This window comes from Vidua macroura, chromosome 9 (assembly GCF_024509145.1).
Source record: "Vidua macroura isolate BioBank_ID:100142 chromosome 9, ASM2450914v1, whole genome shotgun sequence".
In the NCBI taxonomy this organism is placed as follows: domain Eukaryota; kingdom Metazoa; phylum Chordata; class Aves; order Passeriformes; family Viduidae; genus Vidua; species Vidua macroura.
This window is the reverse complement of record NC_071579.1, coordinates 18,532,392-18,547,370: the sequence shown is the minus strand read 5'-3', so window position 1 is coordinate 18,547,370 and position 14,979 is coordinate 18,532,392. Positions and strand designations below refer to the sequence as shown.

The following is a 14,979-nucleotide window of genomic DNA, read 5'->3' as shown; positions in this document are numbered from 1 at the left end:
CAGTTTGAAATTAATTGCCAAGGGGAACATCTGAACTTAGGACTGTGCATAGCCCTTCTTAATAGACCTCTTGTCTAGCACCCATAACCAGTGATTTGTTTCCATACCTCATTTCTTATACATATTTTTTGTTCATTAGATTACATCAACCAATAATGGGATGAAAAAAAAAAAGACACTGGGCACTTCTGCTTTGCAGCACTCCAAATTTTGAGAACAATCTGAAGAAAGACAAGGAGCAGTGGTGCGGGGAAAGAACTAATTCAGCGCCTCAGGGACTCATCCTAAGGCTGTGTACAAAGTGATGACAGAGATGGGTCTCAGCCACGCTGGCTTCAAATTGCACCAAAAGATGGGCTCACTGTGTCACTGCACAGAGTGTCTCAGCTTTGGGTTTGAGCAAGCAGTGAACCACACCATTTTCACATTCAGATGTGTGTCCCTCCAGACTGACCCGTGTCTCAGGGGGCAAACATTCTCAAGTTCTCAACTGATCTCTGCTTTCTGACGGTGACTCTACACACTGGGAGCTGCAGGTTTGTTTCACTATCCCCACTCCTAAAGCTCTGCTGGGAGCAGCTCCTGTGAGCAAGTGTACTTCTCCTCTACAAAGGCCAAGCTGGAAGCAACGATTGCACACAGCCCTGTTATTCTCCCCACATTACAATAGCCAGCATGCACCACACATAAGCAGCAAAGGAAAAAAACTTGACTTGTAAAGATGTTTTTAATTTCCCCCACTTCCACTCACTATTTACACTGCAACAACAGTTATCTCAACACAGAAATATTGACAAAAGAGATTAAAATATGCACAGTACCTGACAGCCTCTCTTTTCAATCTCCAGAATGCATTTCTGCAACAAAAGCGGCACCATCAAGCCTGCATTTTCCTTCTCTACAACTTTCCGAGCATCCACCCCAAACATCACAGGCTCACGGTCTGTGTCAAGGCCATCGAGAGAGTTCTCCCACTGCTCCATGAGTGACAACTTGACATAAATAAGCCCCCTGGGCTCTAGTTTGACAGCCAGTTGATGTGTTTTGGTGACCCGAAAGAGAGTGGGAAGAGCCACAGTTCCATGACAACACACTCTGTTTTTCCGTGGGGTGGGTTCCCAGCTGAACACCACCAGCTTTAAGTGCTGAGCATTTTCGATTTCTATGTTGAATGTGTGGTCCATGTCAAGAAATGTTGTCCTACATGTGAGCAGGGCAGTCCTTGCTTTGTTTACTGAGTCAACCTGTATTGCACAAAAGACATCTTTTGAGTCTATTCGTGGTGGCTTTAAGTCTTCAGCACCATAAAAGTGAATGCTCATGAGTCCAGAGATGTACTGAGAGCACTTGGGTTGATCAGAAAAGTTGTAGTGTCTGAAGGCATCAATATCTATTTCGGGTTTACCACTGTTACTTGGAAGGCCCTCCTTTCCTTTCCCACACTTGGTTTCATCTCTGTGTTTACCTGATTTTGTTAAAAGCTCAGGAGAGTCACCATCACTGAGGTAACCACCTTTATTGAAGGATTTGGAGCTCCTTGAGCTCTTCTTTTTGTAGGTGTGTTGTGAGGACACACTGCTGTCAAGATGGTAACGGCTTATCACATTCCTGCTGGCAGCTGTGGTTGAGTTTCCAGAAGAAGGCAAAGACACTGTATGGCTTGTATCCCGGCAGCTTTTCAGCAGGGAAGGAGGATTATCTGAACTACTATGGCTTGAACTTCCCTTCACACTCAGCTTTCTGCTCAGCTCTGGCAGCTTTTTCATTTTCATGGAAAGCTTCCTCACAGTCCTGGGAGACTTAATTCTATCAGGGAAAGGCCAGTTGATTGATCCGCTTTTTTTCAGGGGACTGGGACTTGGAGGAGAAACCTCTGTGGAGGGTATATCAGGCTTGCGTGCAAGAGCAGCTCCAAACCCTTTAGAAGAAAAGAGAAGGAATAATCATTTTCAAACTGCAATTCTCAGCAATGAAAAAAATAAATCTTGAACTCGGGGAAAGCATGTACGATTTTTCATAACCTGATAAGTACAATTCATTCAGACAACCATCACTCATTCAGTCAGATGTTCACAAGTGCTCAGAAAGCTGTGCTCTGCTGACTCGTTCAGCCAAACTTGGCAATTCATTGTCAAAACCAGATTTGTTCTGCTTTATGGAGATGAAAGGGCCAGAAACTACATATAAACAAATGAGCAATTGCACCCGCTGCATTCAGCTCGACCCATTTGTGCTGCACCCCCCACACAAGCACACATGGCTGCATTCCTGGGGCACAAGTGCAAGGAAACCAGACTTACTGAAAAAATCCTGGAAATATGGCAAAGGCACCCTTGTCTACAGAGCAGTTACCTACACAGCCAATACATCAGCATTGCCACTGCTCTTATGTCTAGAGGAAAGATTGTCTCTAGTAAAGAATATGGCTCTTTGTGTCCCTCTATCACCTCAAAGAGCCATAAATCACTCCTGTGTAGATGCAGGCAGTCTCACACCTTTTCTTTCATTTCTCTTAGCTTCTCCTTTCTACAGCATGATGTAAGATTTACTCCTTCCAAAAGCTGCATCCTGCACTGCCTCATTTCACTGCCTGCCAGTAACCTTCCATGTTTCCTGGCACAACCATCCCACAAGAGAGTTTAAAATTAGACAGCTCCCAAGTGACATCCTCACAGGAAATCACCCCCCTTTCAAGGTACCAAAAAGAAAAAAAAAAAAAAAAACCAGCAAGCACTGATGCTAAAAAGAGCAAAAGAAAAAAAACCAAACCAACAAAACTTCCTCAATTCAGCAGTAAAGAACAGCTAATTAAGGAACACAATTAGACATAAGCCAGTACTGCACACAGACAGGAACCTGTGGCTCACCTCATGCTCTCATACTCAAGGAAATGCAAATACCAAGTTTTGCTCAAGTCATTCTCACTTTTACCAGCATGAGGCAGTAATAACTGTAAGAAAATCGATCAATTTACCTAAGAAACCATGCAGGAGGGAAGCTGAGGCCAGAACGATAGATAGATATTAATAAAATTATATGATTACTTTCACTTAAGAGTCACTTTTCCTCCCCTTAAGAAACAAAGAGCGCCTCTTGCTAGCAACAGCCATCCCCATCACCATTTTCAAATGTTAGCAGCTCCCAAGAGGACTGGGTAGCCTTGCCTGTACAGGCTGGGGTTCTACAGAGCCCCTAAACACACCAACCCTGTGTGAAGCAATTAGCCCAGGCAGCTCACAGAAACTCAAACACCTTTATCCATCCATCATTCCCCTTTGCTAGCCATGGAAAAGGAGACTCTATACAGCATATATAAAAAAAGAAGTGTTGTTTTCCCAAGATGCTCAGTAAACCATACTTTAAAGGGGTTTCTACTTCGGATTTGCCAAGGACTTACTACTTTAATTCTAAACTAATCTCTTCCAGTCCACAGCAAATGATTCTCACAAGTGCTTTGTGCATTCAAATTCATTTTCACCATTGGACTGTAATGTACTTTTTATACTTCACCAAGCCTTAACAGCTAAATCAGGCAATCTGGTCATTGACCAAAGTCATCTGCTGTGGTTTTGGTTCCCTTGCCCCCTTCCAAGAAAAACCCTACAAAGGCTAGTTCTAGTCTCAATAGAAGTTTGGATTAAGTAGCTTTTGAAGACAGTTGCTTAAAAGAGTATCTTTATAAAAGCAAGTTTCAGTGACGAAGAATAATGCATAGAATGTGTTTTCCAGAGAAATAGAAGAAAATTCATTTAATCCTGCATCTCATGGAAGCAGTTCCCTTGCAGGGGAAGGGCTATTTCTAGCACGCCTGCTGTGCTTTTTTGGCAAGCAGCTAGTTAGAAATGTGTTTGATAAAGGCAGACAAAGCCTTCCCTTGTACTGCAAATCACCGCACGGTCCCACTGGTGGGCTGGCGTGGAGCGCTCTATAGCAATCACTGCCACACTGCAGCCTCTAACATTAATCTCCCCTTTCTGTCAAAACACTCTGGCACAGGCTTGGAAAAGCAGGCCAGCAAATTAAACTTCCCCCCCTAACTCATTAAAACCAAAGAGTCAATCTAACACTATGACTTTTATGTGCCCAACTTCTGCTGCGTTCAGCACCAAACAGTTAAAGTGAAGTATGTGGCTGGAGGAAACTTAACAGTCGAGTATTATGCAGGATGGTATTCCCATCAGCACTGAGCCACATGTTGTTCCACTAAAGCCAGCAATGTGCTGAGGTATGCACGCAATTTTAAAAGAGTCTACATGACAACTCTGAACAAGCTGCAGGAGGAGTCGTAGCACAGTCCAGTAACACTTCACTTCCCAGCCTACCCATCTGACACACCTTTCTCACAAGGGTGACAACAAAACTGACTTGCACCTCTTTTCTCAAGCAAGTTACAAGATTGTGCTGCAAACAGCAGTTAGACATTAAAAATATCCTTACAGAAGGGGGACAGGAGAAGACAAAACGTAAGAGGCACCTGTTGCACCAGAACAGCATGGGGATGGTCAGTTTTACATACGCAGCTGACCATTTGTCTGTGAATGTAAGATTTCTCATTTACAGTGAGAACACTCAATCCCTGGAAACAACCAGGGACATAGTAGAGTCTTCACCACTGCAGGTTTCCAAGCTGCAAGTGCACTGGTGGCGGGGGTGGGGGTAGGTGGTCTCATTTAGGCTCCTTGTTCCTCTGAAGGGTGAGCCAGATGATCATCTGATGGCCTCTCCAGCCTGGGCTGCTCTATTATACTGGCTTTAATACAGTTACCTTCTGCCTTCTGACACTTCAGCAGTATGAATACAGGAAAAAAAAAAAAAAAAGCTTTTGGAGGACAATGCAATCCAAGTCAAAATGAATTGACACCCCAAGTAACTGTGTGTAACATCAGCTGTGGGTTCAGCTTGAGTATAAAGCCACCTTTACTTTGCTCAGCAGTGTGGCTGTGTGAAAGCATAAAGCCTTTCCATGGCCACAGAAACATGAAGAGCCCACAGTGCTTCACAAGCCAGGCCCCTCTGCCAGCCCATCCACCCAGGTGTCCACAGGACAGTCACTAGTGCCCCCTCAGTCGAGCAGACCTAGCCCTACACACCACTGCCCCAAGGGAAGAGAGGGCTCAGACTCAAGCACTTACAACACAGCCCCTGCCAGACATATGCAGCGATTTAGCACAGTAAACATGCTTGTCTGACCCTGTTTAATGCTGTTTATATGTGCTTGGGCACATTTATCACTGTCACACACACTGCCAGCAACACATGCTGTTTTACAGGCACATTTGACTACCCTGTTATATATGTCACATCCCCCATTGCTTAAGACAGGGTTTCTGAGTTATTTTAAAGTTACTCAGAAAACCTACAATTTATTTTTGGGCAACAAGTTGAGGTGAATAAGTCAGTCAGAAAGCTATCAGTTGCTTAGTACACCAAGCTATTGAAGTATCAAACAGCAACTCTCACACCTAATGGAAATGTTGAGTTAATGTATTAAAAGTGAAAAAGTAGCAAATCAAAATAGAAGAGCCCAAATATCTCAAAATTGTTCTTGTAGCAAACAACAAATGAAAGAAGGCTACTGTTTTTCTGTGGTAGAATCCACAAGACATACTGATCTGGATCCTCAACTGACAAACTGCACATCAGCTCCACTGATGTCAAAGGCTGTTAAGTTTCTCAGGTGCAGGCACATTTCTAGACCTGTTCTGATATAAAACCTCAGAGCAGAACTGTAAATGTCATTGAGAGAACAACTCGTGATATATCTAATTGAAGCAACTTCAATTAAGACGTAAGGTAAGTATCACCTCTATCTACATCAGCAACCGGGCAAAAGAAAATTAAAAAACTAAAAAGCACTTTAAAAAACTGTGTAAAAAGCAATTATTTCTATGTAAAATCTTAATTACTTATCTAAATGAATGGAAGAATCTCTGCATTTAACATGTAAAGAAAAATCTTTTTTACCTCTATATAAATTACTACTTTGACCAATGCAGTCGCTATCTCACATTCTGCTTCAGAGTCAAGGAATGGAGAAATTATTAAAATGGTAAAAAAAAAAAACCCTCATAATTTTGTAAAGATAGTTTGTTTCCTTTGATTACTATTACACACACTGATACTGATAAAATTGTGATGAACTCAACAACCCAGGGATCACCTTTACAGGAGCAAAAGACAGAAAATACATTGCTTAAAATAGTGCACTAATTGAAATGGGAGGTAGTTACAGCACACCCCCCCAAGGCTCAGGCACGAGAGGTGAAGGGGCTGACCAGTACCTGCTTCTCATCCTGGTGGTGATCCTTGGAGCATCCACCATGGGCTATCTCATTGCAGAGAGGAGCAAGCATGTGTAACAGCACTTTACTGACAGATTTAAAGAGTTCAGCATCTCCAAACCAGCATGAGTTTGCTGCAGATATTTTAAACATTAATGAGCCTGCACATGAACCACAGCTGGCTCTGCTCAGACACTGGAGCTGCACCAAGGCACTCGCAGAGCACTGCGGCGATGCAAAGCACTGTCTGCTCAGGCTACTCTCACAAACATTTCCTCTCTGTGTCTTCCACAGCATGAAAAGCAGCTCTGCCCCTGTTTTCCCCATCAGAGGATGTAAACAGTTACTCAGGACAAATCAGAAATTGAAAAAAGGCAATAACTATTTTGATGGAACTGCTCCCACTCCACAGTGCTACATCCTGCTGTTTCTCTCACCAGCAGGTCTTCATGGCATTGTCACCCCATGAATCCAAGACAAATGCATGAATAAGTCCTTTACCTCCAAAAGCATGTGCACAAACTCCCCGAAAACCCACCTAAAAACTGGCTTCACCTCTGCAGGAAAAAGAAGCAGCAGAGGGACCTTTCTGCCAAATCCTGAACCGTTCTGGTATCTCACATATTCTGCAAGTATTTCACATCAATGCACTTCTGTCTTGTGAAACCAAAGTTCCTTACACTTGAAAAACAGGTAAACCACAAAGCATCTTCCATCTGGGAAAAAAAATTACATTTCAAAAATAATACTTGTAACATGTGGAAGGAAAGGTGTAAATAGCATTTGCTGCTCAGTATACTCTACGTATATTGCTGGAAGCTTGCCTGCAACATGTAAGCATGCAAAATATTTGCATACACTGGCCCCAAAATGTACTTTGGAAACTAGGATAATGGTCACAGCCTAAGTGGAGAAAGAGCCCTGTAGTTTTAATAGGAATTAAGCCAAGTTCCAGTTGGCACATATCAGGGTTAAGTGGGAATATGGGATCCATCTTCACTTGCCATAACACTGGAAAGAAATTGTTTACAGTGATTCATACCAGGATTTTCCACCCAGACAGCTACCTCAAGTACATTTTTAGTAGCAAAAGCACAGTCCAGATCCTGGCAACCTTCAATGCACTGGTCCTACCAGGATGTCTCTCAGATACAGATACATTAGATGATTCCACTCATTAGGTAGGCACTAATACCAACAGTTATCCTCCCCAAAAGCAAAAATATTGCAAATTCTTCAGAAGGCACTATTCAGAGCTCCATGGTGTACATCTGTCTCAGGAGCCAACATTACAAAGGGATGCTTTTCTTCAACTATTTGCAGGTGATACACACATCTATAGAACACACAGTTAAGAGCTCAGTCCTAAAGAGTTATAAAGAAAATTTACTTAAACATTTTACAGTGAAAAAAAATTCTCATATTGCATTTATAAAAAAAATTATATTTTTCAATCATAACCATTTTGTCTGTGCAAGGAGACACATAATTAAAAACAGCCTCCAGGGTTCTTTCCACTTAATTCTTCTCCCACAGACCTAAGACCCTAATCTGGGCTGTTTCTACATTATTAACTTGGAACCAAGTTACCTTCTTACCCCTACCTTTTGAATACGTGTTATAAAGAAAATACATGTATTTTTTTTCCCAAGCTCTGCTGTAAGGGTGCCTTATTTCTAATCAGTTTCTTTTTTAAAGCCAGCAAGGACAGAATTATCCACTAAGGAATTACCTGACAAATCCTATTAACATAAATGGCATTTACTGTAGAAAGTAACTAGATTAATACCAGGAGGTAGCAGTGTAAATTAAGACTATGGAACAAATTAGCACCTCTACAACTGTGATCCATTGTACTGGTAACAGTTACAGGAAATATCTATTTGGATATCTCTGTTTGGAAAGACCCACAATAACAGAATTCTTTCATTTATTCTTTTCATTAAAAAAATCTCCTGTCTAATAAAGACTCAAAAAAGTAAGCAAAAAGAAAAAAAAAAAAAAAGGCATTACTATTTTCTCTCTACAAAGTTGGAAATCCAAGTAAGGCAAAAATGTCTAAAATTTTAAAGGTAAAATTGTTTCCATTGTCCAAAGAAGAAAACAGCAAATGACAAAATAAACAAATATATAGATTTTGTTGGATTTTGTACTGCCCCACTTTTTTCTGTCTGTGCTTCCCAAAATTTAACATTTAGGCTCCAATGCTAACCAGTATTGACATGTTATATATGACATCAATAAGAAAGGTAAGCAGACTTTTCCCCAAAGCTTAATTTCTTATTTGACAGGAGTTACTGCTTAATGTACCCAGCTCTCTACAAACAGAGACATCCATTTCATACCAGCTGTATAATTCAAACAAGGTCCTAACACAAATAAAGTGAAATTGGCCATGGTGCCTTTCATGTAGTAATTTTATATGGATGAGCTGTCATTTTAAATTTGACTGAAAATAATTGTAGATACTTTAACTGGATTAAAAAGAACTAAGCCACTTCTCCATAATAAAGCCAATTACTAAGCAGCAGGGATCCACTTCATCATCTATTAATCTATTCAATGTGATCACCACCCAACACATGTAGAAAGAGAGCTGCATTTGAAGTACATTAATTAACTAAATGCATAACAAACAATCAGGTGAAATTCATGATTTCTGTCCCACTTTCAGGAAACTCTTGAAATGGACAACTTTGCTTTCAGAAGTAAATGCATCTTCAGTATAAAAACAAGTTTGACATTTTTCTTCTTACAGAAAGGGGCTAACTTCTTTAAAAAAAGAAACAGTCACCCACATATACAGAGATTAACTAAATGGAGGTCAAGCAGTTTGCAGGACACATGTGGCCTTCCTAAATAACCACACTTAGTGACCTCTACAAAACATCTGGAGCCCCAACAACGACAAAAATCTACCAAAGAACATATTATCTCATCTGTCTTGCAAGCAAATAAAACTGTTCTAAGTATTTAAAACAGCTATAAAGTGAGCTATTTGTAATAAATGCCCAAAAACTTTAACACACTTTGCAACTACCAATATGCTTGTATCTGCAGCATTTCCATGAAAAGAACAAAATGTGAGCCCCCAGAAGACCAAGAGTTTTTTCTTCTGCTGTTTACAGCAGTTGCTCTGGTGCCTTTGAAAACAAAGCCTATTCCCAGAAGTAGTATCTCTACACCAGGAATCCAGGCACAGCAGCTCCCAGCACACAGGGACAGGAGGCCAGAGACTGCCAGGATGGTGATGCTGGATGGGGACAACCCAAAAAGAAACCCCTCCAGAAGGTGATGCACACCTGGCCTCCCACACCAGTGTTTCAGGTCCTTTCTGATGAACCAGGCAGAAGTACAAGCTCTTACATATCAGTGTGAAGTGTAACCTTTCTCCAAAGAAAGGAACCTGGAATTCCCTCTCTCCTGAACTTTATGCTGTTTCTAACTTTGAACAGGACACTAGAGTTAAGGTCGAGATAATACGAGGCATGTAAGTAATTAAAAGTAATACCTTTTTGGAAAGGGTTGGGAGAGTTTTTTCTGCTTACTTTTGTTTGGTGTGGTTTTATATTTGTTTGGGGTTTTTTAACAGACTGGGAAAAATCCTTAATATGCTACTGAATTCACACACTAATGGAATTATGGAAACGAGACTATCAAACACTCAGCCAAAGATAACAAGGAACAAAGAGGCTGGCTTCTGAAAGTGAAAACCACTCTTCTCCAGTCTATTAGATTAGCCTGAGACAGTCAACAAGACAGTAATTACAGAAAGCAATGTGATGAATAGCATTTATATGGTCTACCAAAAAGTCTTTATTAAAAAGTCCCAGACAGCAAGTTAAAGAAACTTCTGCAGACATTAAGTAGCTTTGAGGCAGCAATCCAAGGCCAGGGCTAGACACCAGCTGACAAAGGAAACCCAGTGTGTCCTCACATTACCAGGCTTCAGCAAGCTCGTTTTGTAAAACCTTTGTCTTCAGTGAGGTGGGGGCCAGCAAGAACACAGGCTAACCACACCTGGACATGCCACAAACAAACTGACTGAGAAAAAACTGTGCACCTCTGCACTTAGCAGGCATCAGTCTCACAACCTGAGTCATTTTCAATGCACTTGACATGCACTTCCACCAAAAGTTTACTTGATAACATAAGAGATGGAAAAAGAGAAAAGAGACATAAGAAAGGTTTATTATTCCTCTAAAATACAAGAGAGGTCCAAACACTTATGTTCCTGAACACTCTTACCTGTGGAAGGACACTTGAAGGCAGGATTGTCCTCTGCTGTAGGCACACCGGGAGCTTTGCAGGCAAACTTCGGCAGGGGCTGCTGCGGGTGCTCCCCGGGCTGCGCGGCATCCGCCTGGCTCCCCTCACCGGGCTGTGCCGTCCAGCTGCTCCCCGTGCTCTCCACGGAGCGTGTGGCACCCTCCTGGGGACTCGTGGCCATCCCAGAGTCACCCCCGGGGTGGGCTTTGTACCAAACTGACGGGGAGCCCACAGCAACAAGGCTATTCACAGCAGAAGGGTGGACCCCGGGCAAGTCGGGCTCGTCATCTTCAGGGATGGGGTTGTACCATATTTCCCCTTCATCATCCGCGTCGCCGTCCTCGCCGCAGTCCGAGGCCGCGCTCCTCAGCGCGGCCGGGCTCGGCGGGGCGCAGCTCCGCGCCGGGCGCTCCCGCCCCGCAGCCGACGCGCAGGGAGCCCACGGCACTGCGGGCTCAGGCAGCGGGACGGGAGATCTGGGTACCGGGGTAACGGCCCCGTGCACTTCCTTACAGGCATTTTCTTCTTCCAGAGGAGGAGGGGGCCGCCGGTGGGTGCTCTGCTGCAGCCAGCTGCGTTTCTTGGAAACGGTGATGCTGTTCACCTGCGGCCTGTGCTCGGCCACCTCACTGGCCTGGGGGCACTCGGGCTCCTTCCTGCTTCTCGAAGCTATGTAAACATTTTCTATGAAATCTGTTCCCAGAAAGGAAGGCAAAAAGAGAGGGAAAGACAAATTTTAGAATATCATTTTGCTTTTAACAGATGAACACGTTTGCTGTCGTATAACGCTTGCATCAGACCTCATCCAAAAGGACAAAAGATAAGGTGATATGACCACAAAATTAGATTTCAGCCTGTCAAAGCAGAATGTGCACACAGCTAATAAAGAGCCAGGCTTGTTTGGCTGTATTTTTAACACCACGTAATTTAGATCAATGGCAATGAGATAACTCTGCTGAAAGGTCATGCATACTTCCACAGAAATGGCTGCTTTTTTCTGCCAAGTTCAGGTGCAATCGGTTGGAAAAGTTACTACACAGTACTCCTCCAGTTTAGTTATGCCAATGAAGAAACAGTCCCAATGTACTGCTTAAATGGCTACAAAACCCCCACATATATTCGTTTCTAGATTTCTATATAAATAAAGGTGACGATATGCCTTGCACAAGAACCTCCAGAAAGGGCTGTCCTAACCAGCTTTATCCTGCAATTAAGAGAGAAGCATCCCCTGACTTGTGGGGAATAAAACAAAACACACCATCATGAAAGAAAGGAAGGTGAAAGAAGAAATGTAGAGAAGTTTTTAAACAACAAAAATTTCATGCAAGAAGAAAACAAATTCCACTGACTGTTCCCAAAACTCGAGAGTTTCACTGAAGCAACAGACAAACACTAAATTGTCCATGGGAAGTGCCACTCACACTTGAGCCCCTGTCAGCACAGCCAAGCTCCACTCAGCAGCAGTGCCATGCTCCCCTGGCTGCAGCACATCGAGGAGCTGCGACCCCTGCACTAGGACTGGAAGAAAAGCTGCACATACATCCAAATTAAAATCAGGGAGCAGGTCAGGCAACCCTCATGCTGCTCTGCACAGCAAGGACAACCCACATTGGGCTCGCTCAGCCATTGAGGCTGAACGGGGATAACTGGGGTCACATCAAACAGACAACCTCTTTTCACATGAAGCCCTCTGCAACTGGAAATTCCAGATGGAAGCAGCTATTCGTTACTGCTTGAACATTATCCTTAGCAAAGAATTCTTTTCACACCAATAATGGATTTTAAAATATGGACACCTCTCTGGAGGACTCAGGAGCAGCTCCGTAAATCCAGCCAAGTTTGCTGTAGAAAGGGAGACATGAAAAAGACTCATTTGAACACCTTCCCTTTGACCCTCTTTTTAGGTTTGTACTTTAATGACAGAAGAGATCCTTGATAAGATCTGAAACACCACCATTTTATTTGATGAAAGATTCATCATTTGGTGATTTTTCAAAAGTATAGTTTGCTTGTTCAGCTAAACTCCAGTATTATCACTGTTTGTGATTTGAAGAATTAACTTGTTTCAAAGAATTAACAAAATTAATCATGCTCCTTTTGAAGCCTTTGCACACCTCCACTGAAGTGCTTTGCTATACTGGGGCCTAAATCAGTCAGGCAACAGAATCTGAGGAAAATGTGAATGAAGATCTCTTGTCAAAATTTCAGTGATTTGGCAGCAATCATATTCCTTCCCTCACCCACAGCCTGGAAATGGAAGCCTGCCGTTGTAATGGTTCCTCCTTACACACTGTCACACTACAATTTCAAGTAAGAACTAACCAAAAGGAAACTAATCTGCAATGGGCATAGGGCTATGCCTATGCTTCCAAGAAGCCTATTTGGGTCAGGGACTTCTCGGGTAGGCATCCTCCTGCCAGTGACAGCTATCCCAAAGTCCTTGCTTCATTCCAAGGATGACATAAATAGATGGAGCATCCGAGAGCTGTATTTCCACAAACAAAAATATCTGCTACTTCCTGCTTTGCAGTAGAAACGCGGGTCCTTCCGCACTGGTTAGGACAGCCTGCAATTCCCAAAACAATAGCTCCTAAGCAGTACAGTGTGCTAAGCACACACCCAGCGACACATCTGGTGTGAGCCTCAGGCTGCCCTTCAGTCCTAGCAGCAGAAAACCTCAACATCCACCCAGGTATCTCCATAACGAGCCATCTGCAAAAGCTTAGTGCAGAACCATCAATAAGCACGAGCCTCCAGCCTCCTCCACCAAGGCTGTCCGAAGGGACACGCCACCTTCCACCTTCCGCAGGACTCGGGATGATCCCAACTCTCGTCAGCCACATGCTGCCAGAGGTCATCGATTGGAAATGCTCTCTGAAACTCATCCAAATTACACACTTCCACACACATCTTCCAACTGCAGTTTCTGCAATTGCTAGCAGTATTTGCAAGCACTGTTTCCCCTTTATTCGAACTTGGCCCTGATCCTGAAAGCCCTTATGCCTGTGTTTATTTTAGTAACAAACTGGTTCACATGCAAGTATCTGCACAACCCGTGGGTCAATATCACAGAGCTAGTTTCCAATGTTGTTAGCTGTTACAGGAGTGAGTCAATTTTAAATAAAGCTCTGAGAAACATACAGGTCAGGAACATACATTTTGTTCTAGAGCAATGCTTCATTCAGAAGAATGTTGCCTACTATTAGCATTTTCACATATATATTTAATATAGTTAAGACCTTGTCTCCACACAAATACCAAACATGACAACAGTTCCTTTTTAAAAGGCTTCAATACGGTGTTCAGGGAAAAAAAAAAAAAAGTCAGGTATTCCTTCACCTTTCACTCCACAGACAAAAAAATAAATCAGTATTTCAAGTTAAGCCATAATAGTAACAACACGTGTACGCTCAGAAATCAAAGCTTCAATGTTTCAACTCAACTGCAAAACTGACCTCCTGCCAACTCCGTGGGCACAGAAAATACTTCACCACGATACCATGCCTTGCTTTGCAGATTGCATGGAAGCAGGGAACAGCTTTATCCAGCCTCTCCATATATGGATCAAACAACTCTCAGTTCTTCTGGCTGATATTTAAACACGTTCTCTTTCACTAAGTTTCCTAACAAAAGTATAAGATACAACTACTATATATTCAAATGGGACAACGACAAAACTGAAAATTGATCTGTAAGATTTCGAGTGCATCTTTAAAAAGCGAACAAACCAGCCAACCCCAGCGGGCAAACAGCAGCCGAGGAGTGACAAACAGATGTTGTGGGAGACAAGACAACGAGCAGGGACGCGCACACAGCGCGGGTCTAAGCCGCAGAAGCTCTCGCTTTCACGAGGAACTCCCGCTCGCAGAAGAAGCGCAGGTACCGATGGCACGCTGCGCTGAAGACCGATCCGAGACCCGAGCTCCCGCCCGGCCCCGGCGCGGCGCTCCGGGCAGCGGGCACGGAGCATCCCGGCGCCGCGGGAGCCCCCGCCCGGCGCTGGCCGGCAGGTGGAGGAGCGGCCGCGGGCGGGCAGCCGGAGCCTCGCGGCCGAGCCAGGCCAACACTTACCCTGCGGGGCGCAGACCCCGCCGTGGCGATGTCCGGCGCCCGCCGCCGCGCCTCGCTGGGACCTTCTGCCCCGCAACTTGGAGAGCGTCCTGCGGAGCGGGTCGGCCATGCCTGGCGCTGCCTCCGCGCCGCGCTCAGCGGGCGCTGCCCCCCGGCCCGCGGGAGCGCGCGGCCCCCGAGCGCCGCGGCGGCCCCGCCGGCAGCCCCGGCCCCGACCGGCCCATGGCGCCGCCGCCGCGCGCGCCCGGCCCCGGCTCCGCCGCGCACATACTTGGCATAGCTGAGCGGGGTGAGAGGGCGCCCGCGCCGCGCATGCGCAACCGCGCCGCCCCGCCTCGCCCGGGGTCGCCCCGGGGGA

General features: G+C 44.3%; 1 protein-coding gene across 1 annotated transcript in view; it reads right to left on the bottom strand.

Annotated features, from left to right (window-relative positions):
- SYDE2 (synapse defective Rho GTPase homolog 2) overlaps positions 1–14,730 on the bottom strand; it is a 28,164-nt gene extending 13,434 nt beyond the window's left edge. Inside the window, exons 1-3 of the mRNA XM_053985531.1 lie at positions 14,622–14,730; positions 10,530–11,243; positions 822–1,918 (exon numbers count right to left, since the gene is read on the bottom strand). Coding sequence (XP_053841506.1) covers positions 822–1,918; positions 10,530–11,243; positions 14,622–14,730 — 1,920 coding nt within the window. The remainder of the gene's footprint in view (positions 1–821; positions 1,919–10,529; positions 11,244–14,621) is intronic.
- Between the last annotated feature and the right edge of the window lie 249 nt (positions 14,731–14,979).